Consider the following 17500-nt stretch of genomic DNA (forward strand, 5'->3'; position numbering starts at 1 on the left):
GTGCTGCGTTTGAGAGAATACTGTGGGCCACTATCATGGTTTGATGCAGGCTAGCAGCTCTCAGAAGCTTTGGCAATGGAGAGGAATAACACACTAGTCCTCATTGATACATTGGGGCTGGAGTCCACCATGCAACAATTTTCTGCCAAAATAATAGCACATAAAGCCATGAGTAAAAATACAACTTTTGTATTTCTTGCAAAGGGAAATTATGTTTCTTTGTAAAAATAATTTCCTGTTGCTGATGTTAGGAAAGCAAAGTATGTTTTTTTTGTGTGTGAATTGTATTTATTTTAGATCCACTGATTCACAGTTATTTTCCCCCTCCCCTCTCTGTCTCTCTCTCCTTCCCCCTGTCTTTCTCTCTATTTATTTAGGAAAAGAAGAATACATCGCGACATTCAAAGGGTCAGAGTATTTCTGCTACGACTTGTCCCAGAATCCTATCCAGAGCAGCAGTGACGAAATAACTCTGTCCTTTAAAACCCTTCAGAGGAATGGACTGATGCTTCACACTGGAAAATCGGCCGATTATGTCAACCTTGCCCTGAAAAACGGAGCGGTCTCCTTGGTTATTAATTTGGGCTCAGGGGCCTTTGAAGCGCTAGTGGAACCTGTGAATGGGAAATTTAATGACAATGCCTGGCATGATGTCAAAGTAACCAGAAATCTGCGTCAGGTAACAGTAGAATGGATACAGCAATAACTGACTTTGCTTTTGCCACAGCTAAGTGTTTGGTGATCTTGCAGTTAGTACAACATGCCATTGAGTGTTTAGCTGACCTCTGAAATGTAGATTTCAACGTGTTACCAAGAGATGGGTCAATTAAACCACACATGAGCACAGGCACACCTAGAAAGACATTGCAGGCCAGGGTTGTTTCAACAATTGTAGAATTGTGCATGTGTGTAAATATATGTGTATTAAATACACATATGCATTTAAAGGAGATGATAAAAGGGTGAAATATTATTGCTATGGGAGACCAATTCAGTCTCTCTCTCTCTCTTTTTAAGGGAACTGTTTCATATTTGTAATTAACCAGGCAACATATCTTTCTGTTGACAAAACATAACTCCTTATGATAAAATTGTTGTGGTCCACGAATTAATTCAATAAAACCATAGCTGAAATGTTCATGTGGGAAATAAATTATAATGCATAATAAGACAAATAATAGACAATTCATAATACCTAATAGATCCAAATATCTAACACTAATCACCTCACGTGCACAGCTGTGTGTTAATGATGAAAATATGGTTGTTTCCAGCTAATCAATAGGAATGTTCTCCAGGATATACATGTTTTATTGCACACCAGGCATTACATTTGGTGGGAGGCCTATGGCACATATCTAGCTATAGTTCTCTTCCCAGGAACCTAGCTTGCAAACTGCTCATGAGTTCTATAGACTTCTTACATTATCCAGATAATCCTCACTCATCTTTGGGAGCTTCTTCTGTCATGCTATTTATTATATTCTCATTTATTGTGATGCACCAGTTGTTCACGGGTGCAGAAGCATTGGCCTTTATACGGGATTTCTCCAACCACATGAATTTCACACTCATTTTGGTGGTGGAACTAAATTTGCAGCTACAAAGTGTGACTGTTTGATGGGAATGTGGAGGTAGTGATATCCTACTGAGTGTGGTGGTAGTGCAATATTGATGGGTTTATGCACAAGAAATGCTGCATATGTCACACACAGAAGATAATTACATATAAACAGCATTTTAAAATGTATATCAACGCTTTATGCCCTAAGATTGCAGCTGTACACATAAGTTATTGGTACGCAATAAGTTATTGTACACCACTTAAAAGATTTCTAAAACATTAAGCAGTTTATAAATGCTTTTAAATACATAAATGAATAAAAAAAATCCACTGAAATCAATGGACATTTAACAACAGGATTGCACCTTAAAGCATTTGTTCTAAAACATTATATCTGACTTGCTTTCCAGACAACTTCAGCTTGAGTTACGACTCAGAAATTCTTGGCAACCCCGTCGTTACTTTATACACTTTCAAAGCAGCTGGCTGGGTGTTTTGTCTTATTTTATTGAAGGAAATTTTCAGATTAAATATAGTGGGTTGCTAAAAGGGCATCCAGTGAATCTATAGGGCTGAGATTGGAATATAAACATGCCTGGTATCCATTTGATAATCCTTTTGGATGTTAGTATACTACAGTAACTATGCTACAGGGTTTGGTTACAGATATTGGTATCTCCATTTTTGTCATGAAGCTTTTTGGGTGCCTGTAGGCAAATCACTGCCTTTTAAGGCTTAATTAGACTTCCCTTTATATGCACCTCATGCAGTATGGTCACTACCACTTCCATAATGTTCATAGACCTATGTAAAGGCCTTTGCTCACATAGTGATTGGACAATGCTTGTGTGATATGCTAAATAGGCTGTCAGAAGGATCATGTGGCCATAAGTTTTCATAAGTGCCCTAACCAGGATTAAAATTATCATGAAGGAGGCAGCAGTGATGTCACAGGGCAATATACAAGGGATCTTAACTAGAGTGGCTTTTAACATGACGGTGAAACAGTGGGAAAGGAAGTACAATGAGTAGTTCCCTTTATTTCTCTTTCACTATAAAAAGATGTAGGCTTGAGATGTACATGCTCCAGCTTCAGAAACAGTATATGACTTATCCAAAACCATTTTCAGACATTAAACCGGAAATATGGTAGGAGGAACCACAACTCGTTCAGGCTTCCTCACCCCTGGTTTGATTGAAGTGCTATGAGCTTAAGAATGATAAAGTCATTCACATATTGCACAACTATAATCATAACAATGACCTGGTTCACACGTCCCATTCAACCGTGGTTAAAAAATAAGCTGTGGTTTAATGCAAATGGTCTGCTGCTTGGTATTCCAAGCTTTCAATCCTCTCCTGCTCCTGCTGTTGTTACTCTGGAGAGGAAACCAAGCAGAGACACAGGATTCACATTACATCAGGGCCGGTCCTTTCATGTGGCAAGGTGAGGTAACAGCCTTAGAAGGCAGGCTCCACAGGGACAGTGGATCCAATGTAGATCTTTATTGCCCTCCTTGTTCATGTTATAGATCTTCACTCACCCCTTTTTCCCTAGCGTGGAGGGGAGTGCTGTTTTGTGATTTGCCTCAGGTGCCAAAATGTATTGGGCTGGTCCTGCATTGCATAAGAACTAGCAGTCATGGTTTGTTTCTCTCTGAAAAAGCCACAGATGGAATCCAAGGTTCCTGGCTTACTATTCATGTCTTATTTGAAGAAAAATAAACTGGAAGCATTTCCTCCTCAGCAGGAGTGGCAGACCAAATCTGATACTTTTGAGCAGCATGCAACACCACAATTTATTTTAAACTGTGGTTTAAGGTGATAAATGGACCAGGGCCAATGCATAACAATATATCGCCAGATTGGTTTTGTTTGTGCCACAAAATCTGGCATAGGAAGGGCGCACACCACTGCTAATTTTGATGGAAATGGACATCAAATTAGTCAGCAAATGGCCCACTTTCTAGATTTGCCTTTGCTCATCCAAAACTGTTAAAAGAAACCAACATATAAAAAGCAACCAACATGGGGTGGGAGCTAGAAGGACCAGTTAGACATGTTCCGGCAGGTGCATGACCAGAGAGCTAGCTGCAGAAATCCATTCTACTCATTGTTATGTGTCAGGATATTTGCTTTGTTTCATTGCAGTAAACTGTGATCCTAAAGTCCATCAATATGACCGAAAGAAGTTTTGGAGTTGAAAAGAAGTCCTTGTGTGCTGAGTCAAAAAAAAAATGAGTACTAGGGGATTCCTGCTGATTCGCTTGGGGGGGAATTGGGGGTCAGGAGAAGCAGTGGTCAGCTGATGAGCTTTAGGCGTTCCACCCCCCTGAGAGTCATTTTGAATGTCTGTCAGAAACACTCAGTTGGAAGACGACAAAAGGAATGTGGTCATTATGTCTGTTTCTGTCCAGTGGAGAGCTGAAATAAGTTCTACAGTATATATATCAATATCGATCTCTATATATAAATATATTTGCAGGAAAAGACAACTGCTGTTACCTCTGTGGAGGCGTATCTGTTAGTCTGCTTTTTTATTTTTCCTTGTAAAATTATTTTGCCCTTTTTTCTGTGTTACTAACATGCTTAATAACTAACATGTCATTCATGGAATGTTTCATTCTACTAACCGTTACCTGAACCAAAATAATGTACTAACATTGGTAGTGACCATCATATTTTTTAAGCAAACGATCGTTATTCTGTTCACAAGTTTTTAATTTCCTTTCTCCCCCCTTCTCCACAAAGCACTCAGGCATTGGACACGCTATGGTAAACAAACTACATTGTTCGGTAGATATCATTCTAATTGTTTCTTATTTTGGGTTTGCCGTGTGTTTCCTTTCTTTCTTTTAACTGTAGACATCATTAACAAAAGAGGAACTGCGGTTGGTACTCTTCTGCTTACTTTTTTAACCTCCTCTTCATCTGTTGTTGACCTCCTATTTTCTTTTACTTTATCTGTTCCTGTCCAATTCTTTCTCTCTCCTCTCTCTCTCTCTTTTTTTGAACTCACACGTAGAGGGGCATCCTTAACATTTTGCATCAAAAGCTGTGGTTAACTAACAAGGGATTAAGCTGGCCTAGCGTGCCGCCAGCCTAGCTGGCACTCTAACCATTCATAATGCATGGCATGCGGGCACGGACGAGAATGACGGAAGTGACACATCTACATACTGTTACTTCATCAACAAAGCCGTTTGGTTCTCTCCATTCCTTTCTCTTCCTTTCTTCTCCTTCTCTGATACTCGCTTTCCTGCATGCGCACATCAGAGTGTGCTGCTGCCACTTGGTCGTTCTTTGCTGGGTTCCCCTCACCCCTCTTCTTCCCTCCCTCTTGCTTTGGCATGGACTCTAGGCTCTTGCATGGACAAGTCGCTGCTGTATATATGGTGCAAACAGTGATGGTGCTGCTGGCGATATTGCTTGTGCCTCTTTTTCTTTTGTTTTCTGTTTTTTCAAGGTGCACGTTCTTTTTATTAGTCGATGACAGACTTTACTGAACTTACTAATATGTAACACCAGCTAAACTAACCTAGGGAAGCATTCTACTAACACCATTTTTGTGTCTGCTAATCAACCTTTTTGAGTTGCGAATAGGGACTTGCTGACACTAGCTCAATAATAAGACAACTCTTTTAACTAGTTAGAGCACCTAGGGATAGAATCCAAGACTAAACCTCAAACAGACATGAAAATGGGCTCCGCCTTAGGTCTCAAAAAAATAATAATAACAATAATAAAAACAAATAAAAATATAAAAAACAACAATAAAAAACCAGGCATATCCCAAGGACAGCAGTATGTAGGTCTGAGTATAGCGTGTCCTTTCCCTGTGCTTTGTTATCTAGGTGACAATATCAGTGGATGGAATTCTGACCACGACGGGCTACACACAAGAAGACTACACCATGTTGGGCTCCGATGACTTTTTCTATGTTGGAGGCAGTCCTAGCACAGCAGACTTGCCTGGGTCACCAGTCAGTAACAACTTCATGGGCTGTCTCAAAGAGGTAAATAACGTCACTGCCATAAATGACATTCCATCACGCGATTGGCAAAGGCCGGGGCCTCATAATCTCAACTTACTTGTGTGTGTGTTTGTGTGTGTGTAACTGTTTCTTTAATCTGACACCCGAGTCCCCATTGCAAAGATGGTTATGTGAGCCCACCTCCCTAATACAAATTCCACCTTTTTAAAAAAATAGATAAATCAAGACTGATTTACTGTACGACTGAATGTGCTTCATCTTGAAAATGCCTCTAAACCAGCCATCCCCAACCTTCAGCCCTCCAGATGTTTTGGACTACAATTCCCATCATCCCTAACCACTGGTCCTGTTAGCTAGGGATCATGGGAGTTATAGGCCAAAACATCTGGAGGGGCACAGGTTGGGGATGCCTGCTCTAAATGATATATTCTTTACTACCTCTACTATAAGAATGCAACATGAGGATTTGTCATTGCTGTTGTCTTGCGTATCTACTCTTCTTTGGGATCTCTGTGGGATTTCCGTCTTGCAAAAGTGTACGTGTGGAATGAAGGGCGTTCTTATTGTGCAATGGCCCCAAGGCTTCATTCTCCTTGAGGTGGTCAGCCTGCGTCTGAGCTACACCTTTTGAGAATGCAGGCAGGAGGCCTCAAGGTATTCAGTGAGTAGCCATTCAGGAAAAAAAATGATGTTTAGGTCAACTTTTTGATTGCTACAGTGCTATATTTTAATAATGCTACATTCACAATGTAGATTTGCCACTTGATTTTGTTTTAGATGGATTCTAGGACTGGGTGGATTGAAATTCTTAACTTAGAATACCCGGAGTTCCATCCTACCTCTTAATGGCTTGGGACTAGTTTACACGTGGAATTGCCCATCCCCCATATGTGCTCAGTCAGCTTCTTTAATCTCTGGAATTGACACTGTTACAGGTAGCACATAATTATCATTGATATTTTAGTGTGACAGAACCTACACTTTAGAACTCCTTGCCTATTGATGCCAGGCAGTGCCTTCCCTGTACTCTTTGCGGTGCTTGCTTAAAACATTTTTTATTAGGCTACCCTATCCAGACATACAGGGGATGGTGTCTTTTAATATCTTTTACCAATAATTTTAGCTATTTTTAATTTTTTCCAATGGTTTTCCACTGCTCTCGTTGATCATTTAAATATCTATTGTAAGTCACTTAAAGGTTTTACTACAATTAAGCGATATATAAAGTTTGCTAAACGATCCCATTCCAGTGATTCTGTAAAAGTGCAAGAGCTCGAATGGATATACAGAGCTTTCCCGCTGTCAGGTTTTCCTCCTAACCACCAACACATAGTTCCATGCTCACAAGCCATGTACATAGGGAACTGCCCCTACCATCGAAGTAAATGCAAAAATATTCATGTATACATCAGATCTCTGGATCTGTGTTGGATCAGCTCAGAGGGATCATTCCTACTACTGAGTGCTGGCCTAGTGCTGGAGCCTATGGAGAAATCAGCAAGGCAGGTCAGGTTCAGGACCATGGATAGTTCCAAGTGAACAACTAGCTATAGGTTGAGAGCACACTAAGAGGTGTTTCAAACCTCTGCCTCCAGACTGTTGTTGTTGTTTAGTCGTTTAGTCATGTCCGACTCTTTGTGAGCCCATGGACCAGAGCATGCCAGACACTTCTGTCTTCCACTGCCTCCCGCAGTTTGGTCAAACTCATGCTGGTAGCTTCGAGAACACTGTCCAACCATCTCGTCCTCTGTCGTCCCTTCTCCTTGTGCCCTCAATCTTTCCCAACATCAGGGTCTTTTCCAGGGAATCTTCTCTTCTCATGAGGTGGCCAAAGTATTGGAGCCTCAGCTTCACATCTGTCCTTCCAGTGAGCACTCAGGGCTGATTTCCTTCCGAATGGATCGGTCTGATCTTCTTGCAGTCCATGGGACTCTCAAGAGTCTCTTCCAGCACCATAATTCAAAAGCATCAATTCTTCGGTGATTAGCCTTCTTTATGGTCCAGCTCTCACTTCCATACATCACTACTGGGAAAACCATAGCTTTAACTATACGGACCTTTGTTGGCAAGGTGATGTCTCTGCTTTTTAAGATGCTGTCTACTTCGTAAAATTGAAATGTATAGATTTGGGGGGGACCCAAATGGTCATCTATTCCAACCCCCTGCTTCTAGGCTTCAGCCCCTTTTGGAGAGCCTGAGATTCTTAAATAACCAAGCATCTGACCTGAAGAAAGGCACTCCTTCTCCATTCCATGTGTGGTGGGTGCCCTCCACCTTTGGACTGTGGGAAACAGGAGGCTCCTCAGCAGAAGTCATAGAAACTTGAAATTGTAGAGCTGGAAGGAACCTCGAGGGTCATCTAGGACAACCCCCTGCGATGAAGGAATCTCAACTAAAGCATCCATGGCAGATGGTCATCCAGTCTCTGCTTAAAAACCTCCTATGAAGGAAAGAACACAAGTCACCTCAGTTGCTTAAAAACCTCCTATGAAGGAAAGAACACAAGTCACCTCAGTTGCAGTGATCTCCTGTTCTTTAGCAACCAGCTCAGAGCCCTGAACCTGCTTTGCACATTGCTAACTCTTCTGAAAATGTACATTTGGAAAGGCCCATTCAGCTCTTAGTTCTGCCTCAGTCTGGCCAGGGGTTTTGGTCACCCTAGGGCTGCAGTTTGTTCTGGCTCAGGTTTATTCCTGGATCAATAGTGTTTTCCCTCTGCAGGCTTTAAAAATGGGTTTTATTCTTAAATAGAGTGACCCTAGTTCAACCCAGCAACTGCTGTGTCTCTTTATTTAGCCATCAGGTCACAAATGTTGAGAGTAAGCAATTGGACTTGGAAAATATGGCCCCTGCAATGCTTGAATCAGCATTTAGAACAGTGCTACAGGATATCATGTGGCTTGGATCATTATTATTTTTTTAAGGTTAAACCCACCTGAATATCAGAAATTGGAGACAATCAAGAGGGGAGTGCTCAGAGATATTAGGTTCAGCACCACCACCAAAGAAAAACAGCTGTACTAGAAGGACCTTTTCTCTGATTCAGCAAGGGAATACATATGGGCTGATTTAGGTCCAATTTAGAAATTTCCCTCCTCGTCCCTATCAAACCTAGTTATGTTTATTCATCCTTCCCACAGTGGATTTTCAATCACAAGGATAACTTGCAGGCATATTCCCATTCTGTTTAATAATAATATGGAGCCTTAACAAGAAATAAAGAGGTGTTGTTGTGTCTGCAGAAACTCATTGCATCTGACAGCGTCTGTTGCATCTCAAAATATATATTTTTGTCCTTAGCAAAATGCATGTGAAACTTTATTGCCAGGGAAGGAAATCATTTCCCCCCCATATTCCATATGGGGCGGGCTGGGAGGCAGTCAGCCCTATGGGAAAGTTTGGCATTCCTGTTAATGGTTTTGTGGACAATCAAGGATACAAACACATTGTTGACAAATAATTTGGGGAAATGTGGTCTCTGAGCAAAAGTTGATGGGGAGGGGGAATCTTGTGAAAAACATTGCCAAATGTTTAAAGACATCTTAAATTAAATGAAATGTGTGTTTTTTTAATTGGATGAGGAGCATGTAAATAAAAAAAAAAGGGAGTTGTGCATAAAATTTCATTGCCCTATGAAACAGAGAAAGAGGGATAAATTGAGTAAATTAAACATAAGATTGGGTGAATGGATTGGGTTGTAATCAACAAAGTCAACCCGTTTGTGCAATGACTTTCGCATGCACAATTGAGCATCCCCTTCTCTCCCTGCATACCCTCATAGCCCTCCAAATATGCTCTAGAGGGCGGTGGAAACCCCTATAGAAGGCAGAGGGAGGGGCCGTTCCATTGTGGAAATAGAAGTCCTTGCATGAAGTGGGTGACTTTGCTAAATTCAACCCAGAGAGTGCTAGGCTTGAAGCTAGATCTAGGTTCTCAGTTACTCATTTTTGCAGTTTCCCCCCTAAACCAGGCATCCCCAAACTCTGCCTTCCAGATGTTTTGGGACTACAATTCCCATCATCCCTAGCTAACAGGACCAGTGGTCAGGGATGATGGAAATTGTAGTCCCAAAACATCTGGAGGGCCAAGTTTGGGGATGCCTGCCCTAAACCTCAGTTTTACATCAGTAAAATGGCAATGATAGTGGCTCACCTCACAAGGTTTATGTGAGAGTGAATACAATAAACAATGCAAAGAGCTCTGCAGATTAGAATGAAAAATTAAATAAGTAGCAAAAGTGGCTTTTCAAAACAAAGATTCCATTAATTCAGAACCTTAAGTGTTCTGAAAACCAACATATATTAAAAAGGCTTACCATCTGATTCATAGTCTGCTTATTTGGATTTATACTAATAGATCTCTAAGCTTAACCTCCAAATCGCTTTAGATTTTTAGTGGGTTTTGAATCTGTATTTAATTCAATTCAATTGGGATCCATGATTTAAATTATAGATGGCAATAAGATTTCAGGCAGGATGATTGAGCTATAACACACATGCTGAAATTATGATGCTCAGCCCACTAGTCATGTATCAAGGCTCTTCCAAGTGATTGAAAAGTCATTTGGGTTTTTTTTTCAGTCCCTTAAGGGAAGCATAAAAATTGTAGGTTTTGTCAAGCCTCTGATGGGCTGCTGCATTTGAGGCTGCCTTGTGTTTGGCTTGATAGCTCACAGGTTGTGTGGAACTAGGCTGCAGCTTGTTATGTTAAAGAGATTGGTCAGATCTTGACTACAGGTTCCCTTGAGTAGCCCTTCTGTTGCATTGCCAAGAAAGCAGCATGCATCAAGAAGTTGGCATCCATCTGTCTTGAAAGACAATGGAGTGTGCCTCAGGGGTGAGGTCATACAACTAGAGAATCACAGCACTCACTGTGGCTGCAAAGACCACTAACTGCTGCCTCCCACGTTCCTTTTCCTGCCTTGGCAGCACCCAAGTAACCTCTCCAGAGTGCAAGCCTGGGCATTGTGTATGAAGGTCCTGGGCTGTCCAAGCAAGAGGTGGTGATGTGGTCCAAAGGAAAGCAGACCAATGCATTTGGCAGCAGCTTGGCTGCAGGAATTGCTAGAAGGAGGCTTACAAGACACCATGCATCCATCTTAGGGGCTCCAGTCTCGATTGTGAGTCCCACAAGCCAACAAGATAGAATGTACAAAATAAGCAGAGATGGACAAATCAGTCTGCTTCTGGTCTGTGCCACAGGCCTGCAAATGTGGTAGGGAACTCGTTGCTTTGTATTCCCATACCACAGTTAGGATTGATTCCTTCTGGTCCTTACAGCATTAGATAGGCTATTAGATAGCATGATGTAAGGATGTGCAGAGGATTCCTTAAGTTTTGGATCAGTTTTTCACTGAGGCACCTCTGCAGTCATGGGTGAAAAACGGAGCGAGAGGCTGCAGAAGCTAAACAGCATTCAGTTTCCCCTGTAAGCTTTTCTTCGATATTATCATAAAAATGGCTTTTGGCGAGATGAAACCTGTAGAACCGAAGTCCTACTGAATTTAGTTTCACCTTCTTCATTCCCTTCCATAGGGATGAAAGATTTCCTTTCACAAATATTTATCCTGAACCTAACTAACGACAACTGTCATCACACTCCTCCTCTGTAACTCCTACAGTGATAAAAAGGAATGGAGGGCAATAATAATGTTGTTGTTTTCATCTAGATTCTTATGCCATCTACAATACCATATCGTTATGCACATTTCAGTCTCTGAGTGGTGGGAAATTTTGGGGAGTGGGGAGGGTCAGCACACATATATCGGTTTTGCTTTCCTTGAAATGAAGGTCACAGGAGACTTTGACACCCTTATAATATATTATTATAATTCACACACACACACACACACACACACACAGGGTGAGCATAAGGTGGAAAGGGTCACAGCATTAACACTTCAGCAAATGTTGCCCCTCACCCTTAGGTATTGAGCTGCCTAAGTATGTTAGTTTTGCATTCAGCACAAAGAGCAAGTAATGACAAGACTGGACTCAGGTCTACTCTTACACTCACTGGTAGCATCACCTCCCTTCAGGGGAGGGGTAGAAACTTGCTCCCTTTTAACCCCCCTTCCTAGACCCTTAGTCACCCATACTCTTTAGTCCTACAAAGAAACACTTAACACACATGGCTGGAACCATTAACTTGACAAAAAGACTAGTTTGACTGCCTTGACAGACTCCTTTCATACAGAATCACATCTAACAGATTTTTTTAAAAAAATCACAGGCTTGGAGGCAGCCCCAAAGATGCCATCTAAGCTACCCCTCAATCCTATAACAGCATCAAAAATTCTCTCTCTGGGAGCTAGAACTCAATAGAATGTCATTAAAATTCCGTAGAAAGATTATCCTTCTTTACTGATTTCTATCAGATGTTTTTCCACTGTGGCGTAAAGAATTATTTATCTTCTAAATGTAATCTTGTAGTCTACGGTTATTTCTATCCCTGCACCCCAATTCTTGCTTTAAATGAATGCTGAGTTTGGCTTGCTTTCATCTGAGAAATCGTGACAGTTTTGTCTTCTGTAACACTGTTCTCTTCTGCTGATTCTTTTGAACTCTTCCAAACACTTGGATCAGCCTTGTTTTTCTCCCTTCCACCTTTCCAAATGAAAATACATAATTTCAATTGATATCCATGTCCTTGTTAACAAGGGTCAAATCTTGGGGGGTGAGGGAAATGACCAATGAGACAATTTTCCAGTAGCACCACATCTGGAATGACAGATAATCATCCATGGCTTCTTTTAAAAGCCACATAAGAGAGTTTGTGTGATTCATGTGTGGGGAGGAGGACGGAGGGAGAACCCAGAGTGGGGAAAACACCACTCTGGAACTTAGCAACTTTATTTCACAACTTGAGCTCTCATTTCCAATCACTAGAAATTTAAATTTTTAAAGATCACCACTTGTCTGCTGTGTTTGCATCTGAGAAAGTCAGGGATGCATTATTCATTTTTTGCCTAGCTGGGTCCGCTCTGTGATGTGTGGTGATTAAAGATTTAGTGCTGTGGGAGTTATAGACGGGAGAGCTGCTTCCACCTAACATTGCTTGTAGTGACTCATCCAAAGGTCAAACAAACTTTCCACTCAGTGCAGAGATCTCTGCACGAATCGGGAGCCCTCCCCATGAAGATCTAGAGAATAATAATGGAGCTATTTTGAAAAAAAATCCACTACAGTGGTACCTCTGGATGCAAACAGGATCCGTTTCAGAGCCCCGTTCGCATCCTGAGTAGAATGCAACCTACGACTGCACATCTGCACGTGCGCAGGTCGTGATTTGCCGCTTCCGTGCATGCGCATGATGTCATTTTGAGCGTCTGCGCACGCACGAGTGGCGAAACCCGTAAGTAACCGGGTCGCCGCGGAGCATAACCTGAAAACACTCAAACTGAAGCACATTTAACTTGAGGTATGACTGTATAGGGGTGCAGCAGGCTTGTGTGGTGATCCCAGCCACCCTCCCCCATGATAAATATCATTGCTCAAAACTGCTTGGACCTTGTTCACTGTTGTTCAGATTGTTTTCCTAAGAGTGTGTCAGGTGTTAAATGTCTTGAATCAAGAGCTCTGGAAAGTGAGTCCTGGCTACTTGCTCCCTGTACTCATAGAGTTGCTGATCAGAAGAGGGAATTGGTTTCATCTGGGGCACTCATACCATAGGCCAGTGGTTTTCAACCAGAGTGCTGTGGCACCCTTGGGTGCCTTGAATGATGATCAGGGGTGCTGTGGTGGCAGGGGGCACATCTATTTGGGGCAGGGGAGCAGCTCTGAGACCAGGGGCGGAAGTTGTGGCTGCCCAGAGCACTCGCAAGGAGAGAGGAGAAGAGAGGGGACTGAGGGAACACTCCAGAAGGGAGGGTGTTTGAAAAAGGGTGAGGGGCTGCCAGCTCTGCAGGCAAGGGGTGACATAACTGGGTTCCTGAGCCCCACAGGAGTGCTGCAGAAATAATGTAGTTGGTCAAGGGAGCTGTGGATCCCAAAAAGCAGAAAACCTCTGCCATAGGCCACAGTCCTCCTGGTCTGTTCTGCAGAATCCTATGGTCCCACAGCTGCTACTCTCTTGCATCAGTCAGGGCAACCTCTTGAGAAAGATCAGTGTTGCTCTGTGAATCTACCTGCAGTCTTTCCTGTCCTGTTAGCTGCTGGGACTATATGATTCCTCAGCAGCACACACAAACACAGAGTTGTTGAATGTTCCAGTCAACATTCGAAAAACCTCAGCGATGTGTTCCCGCATTAGATATGAGCAGCTTAGTTTTGCTGCTGCCCCGTTCCCTTCTGGTTCTCCACAACCACTTCCCTGAAGCCTAAATATAGCCTTATCAATATACTAGAATTCGGCAATGCTGTCATGGCTGTCATGTCTTTGCCCCACCCACTCATCCAACTGAGAAATAAAAGGCCGAAAAAATTATATTAGAAATCAGGAGCCGCTTCCCATCTAATAACAAAAGTCTTCAGCACTGGTTGGCACAAGAAATATTACCACTACTAACTTATTAACTCCTAATGCACCAGAGAATGGTGGAGGGGTTGACTTCTCCTTCCACGGACAGCTTAACTCATTTTAAAAAAAACTATTTAGAGCTATTTTGGTAATGGACTACTGGCAACGCGCTCTACGTGGGGCTACCTTTGAAGGTGACCCGGAAACTGCAATTAATCCAGAATGCGGCAGCTAGACTGGTGACTGGGAGTGGCCGCCGGGACCACATAACACCGGTTCTGAGAGATCTGCATTGGCTCCCAGTACGTTTCCGAGCACAATTCAAAGTGCTGGTGCTGACCTTTAAAGCCCTAAACGGCCTCGGTCCAGTATACCTGAAGGAGCATCTCCATCCCCATCGTTCAGCCCGGGCACTGAGGTCCAGCGCTGAGGGCCTTCTAGCGGTTCCCTCATTGCGAGAAGTGAGGTTACAGGGAACCAGGCAGAGGGCCTTCTCGGTAGTGGCGCCCACCCTGTGGAACACCCTCCCTTCAGATGTGAAGGAAATAAGCAGTTATCCTAGCTTTAAAAGACATCTGAAGGCAGCCCTGTTCAGGGAAGTTTTTAATATTTAACGCTGTACTGTTTTTAACACTTGATTGGGAGCCGCTCAGAGTGGCTGGGGAGACTCAGCCAGATGGGCGGGGTATAAATAATAAATTATTATTATTATTATTATTATTATTATTATTATTATTATTATTATTATGGTGCCCACTACTTATTTTTCTTCCTTTCACAGGCTGAGTTAGGGCAGGGGGCAGGCAGCAGGGGCTGGGAGAGAAAATGTCCCTCCTTTGGTGGGCAGTTGGATTCATCACTATGTGTTCTATTCAGGTTCTGACTTTATGATTCTCCAATGTTTAGGAAAGGTCTGGGAGATAGCTAAGGCAAACCAAGGAGGATAGTGCCCCCTCCAGCTAATTCTGGATATTTGACAACAGTTCAACAATTTGTATGTAGAAGTAGCAGTGGCGTAGCGTGGGTTGTCAGCACCCGGGGCAAGGCAAGTAATTTGCGCCCCCTAACCCATGGATTTGCGCCCCCTAACCTGTGGATTTGCCCTAACCCCAGATGTTGCGCCCGGTGCGGCCGGCCCCCCCTGCACCCCCACGCTACGCCACTGAGAAGTAGCACTGTTGAGTTTCTTTTCTAGGGGCATTGCTTCAGATTTGAGTGGTGGAGGGAGGGGAAAGGCGTCAGTGCATCGGACATTCATTGTAGTTGCGTCCAAACTGGATAAATCACCGTTTAAAACATCAACAGCACAGAGCAGCATTTGTGTCATTATTGCTATTCATATTATTATTAAATTCATTAGCTAACCTTCACTAGAAGGTGTCAGGGCAGGTTGCAACAGTTTAAATTTCACTATTAAAAAAATGTTTAGCATTTTTAATTTGGGCAGTGTGTAAGCAGAATGCCTCATTGTGCAAATCTGCCTAATTCACATTAATTGAAACCAGTGCTTTTTTCTCATATATATATATATATATATATATATATATATATATATATATATAATGTTTAGGGGTACTCGTATTATCCTACTCATATTGAAATACTGGCCCTCAATGAGGCCAAACTTAGATTCACAAAATGTTTAGGGGTATGTGTACCCCTGCTTCCCTGCGTACGTGTATATGGGGGGCGACGACTGTACATAAATTCATAAATAAGTAAAAATAACGCAGAAAAATGTTCTATCAGCGCAAGCATCCTTATCTGTGCCAGAATGTGATGGACCAGGATGTCCATCTGTGTTTGTGCCACTGGGCCAACAATCCGATTCACATTCCAAGGATTAGATTTATATCAGTGGTTCCTTATCCAGGAAGTGAGGACGTCTGTTTAAGGGGAAGGATGCCTAAGTTGCATCAGTTTATTTGGATTGTAGAATCAGAGCACAGAACCAGTAAACAGGCCCGGAATGCTGGTGTTTCTACTACTAATTATTATAACTATCATCATTTTTACGATCTTAACTTCAGTTTGCCACAATTCTGCACCACGAAAATTCATCAGCATTTTATTGCACATTTGTCCTAATAGGCTCATTTCCCCCAATATTTTTTGCCTAATGGACACATTTTTGCAATCTGTTTTTCCTAATGCAGTGCGTTTTCTGTAAGTTGTTTTCACAAAAATGTGCACTTACTTATTTACACATTTGCAAGTCACACTCTCATTGGGAAATAAAACAAAAAGGGAGAATGTGGCATATAAAACCAAAACCAACAAAGATATCCATATAAAGGTAATTAAAGTCATTTATAATGATGATGATAAATAAATAAAATAAAATAAAATAAAATAAAATAAAATAAAATAATAATAATACTGATCGGGTTAAAAAGAAAGAAGTCTGACAGTGGAGATCGGAATGAAGGGAGTTGTGGCTTCCACTAAACCCCTATAGGCAGAGAGTTCCACAGGGCAGGCTTATCACAGCAAAGGCTTGGTGCCTAGTGATGGTGAACTGAACCTCAGTATTGCCCCATCAGAGGATCTCAGTGATCGAGGTGGAGCATAACCAAACAGATGTGTGATTTGCACTCAACCCTAGTAGATACAATGTTGCTTACTATTTTGTTGCTGTTGTTTGGGGCACTGCATAACAAAACTTGGAAGAGTGTGGATTTTGGAAGATAGCAGTATTTTGGTAGGGTACTGTTAGGTACATGTTAGGTAAAGGTAAAGGTAAAGGGACCCCTGAGCATTAGGTCCAGTCGTGGCCGACTCTGGGGTTGCGGCGCTCATCTCGCTTTACTGGCCGAGGGAGCCGGTGTACAGTTTCTGGGTCATGTGGCCAGCATGACTTAGCCGCTTCTGGAGAACCAAAGCAGCGTACGGAAATGCTGTTTACCTTCCTGCCACAGTGGTACCTATTTATCTACTTGCACTTCATGCTTTCGAACTGCTAGGTGGGCAGGAGCAGGGACCGAGCAACGGGAGCTCACCCCGTCATGGGGATTTAAACCGCCGATCTTCTGATCGGCAAGCCCTAGTCTCTGTGGTTTAACCCACAGCGCCACCCACATCCCTCTATATATTAGGTAGGTTCACATTAAAATACAAACTGAACTGAACATCTCCCATTTTCTACAGGAGTCACACTTCCTCTTGCGCCGGGTGGGGAATGGCGTGACATGGCCTGTCAGCTTCCTCCTTTTCACTCTCAATGTTGCCCTTGTAGGACTCAGCAGGGACAGGGACAGGGACAAAAAAACTGAATGAGGGCTTACCTTTCCTCTCTGCTTTCCGAGCACGGTCCACACTTGCTTGGAAAAAGTGGGACAAGCCCTTAGTTGACTCCACCTGTCATTGACTCTTGCTTAAGCTACTGTGGGGCTCCTTGGGTGGATCTACAGACAGGAAAAAAACACTATAAGTCAGAAATTAAATGGTTATAACAAAAGGGGAAAAACAGTTTGTAAAAATCGCA

General features: G+C 42.5%; 1 protein-coding gene across 26 annotated transcripts in view; it reads left to right on the forward strand.

Moving 5' to 3' along the window:
* The window catches only part of NRXN1 (neurexin 1), a 985083-nt gene that overhangs the window by 346608 nt on the left and 620975 nt on the right, over nt 1–17500 (forward strand). For 12 of the 26 annotated variants that reach the window (XM_077925450.1, XM_077925448.1, XM_077925461.1 and 9 more), the window contains 3 exons: nt 378–679; nt 4316–4360; nt 5419–5580. In XM_077925450.1, coding sequence (XP_077781576.1) covers nt 378–679; nt 4316–4360; nt 5419–5580 — 509 coding nt within the window. The remainder of the gene's footprint in view (nt 1–377; nt 680–4315; nt 4361–5418; nt 5581–17500) is intronic. The other 14 variants (XM_077925454.1, XM_077925458.1, XM_077925466.1 and 11 more) reach the window with 2 other exon arrangements.

Source organism: Podarcis muralis, chromosome 3 (assembly GCF_964188315.1).
Source record: "Podarcis muralis chromosome 3, rPodMur119.hap1.1, whole genome shotgun sequence".
NCBI classification, from domain to species: Eukaryota; Metazoa; Chordata; class Lepidosauria; order Squamata; family Lacertidae; genus Podarcis; species Podarcis muralis.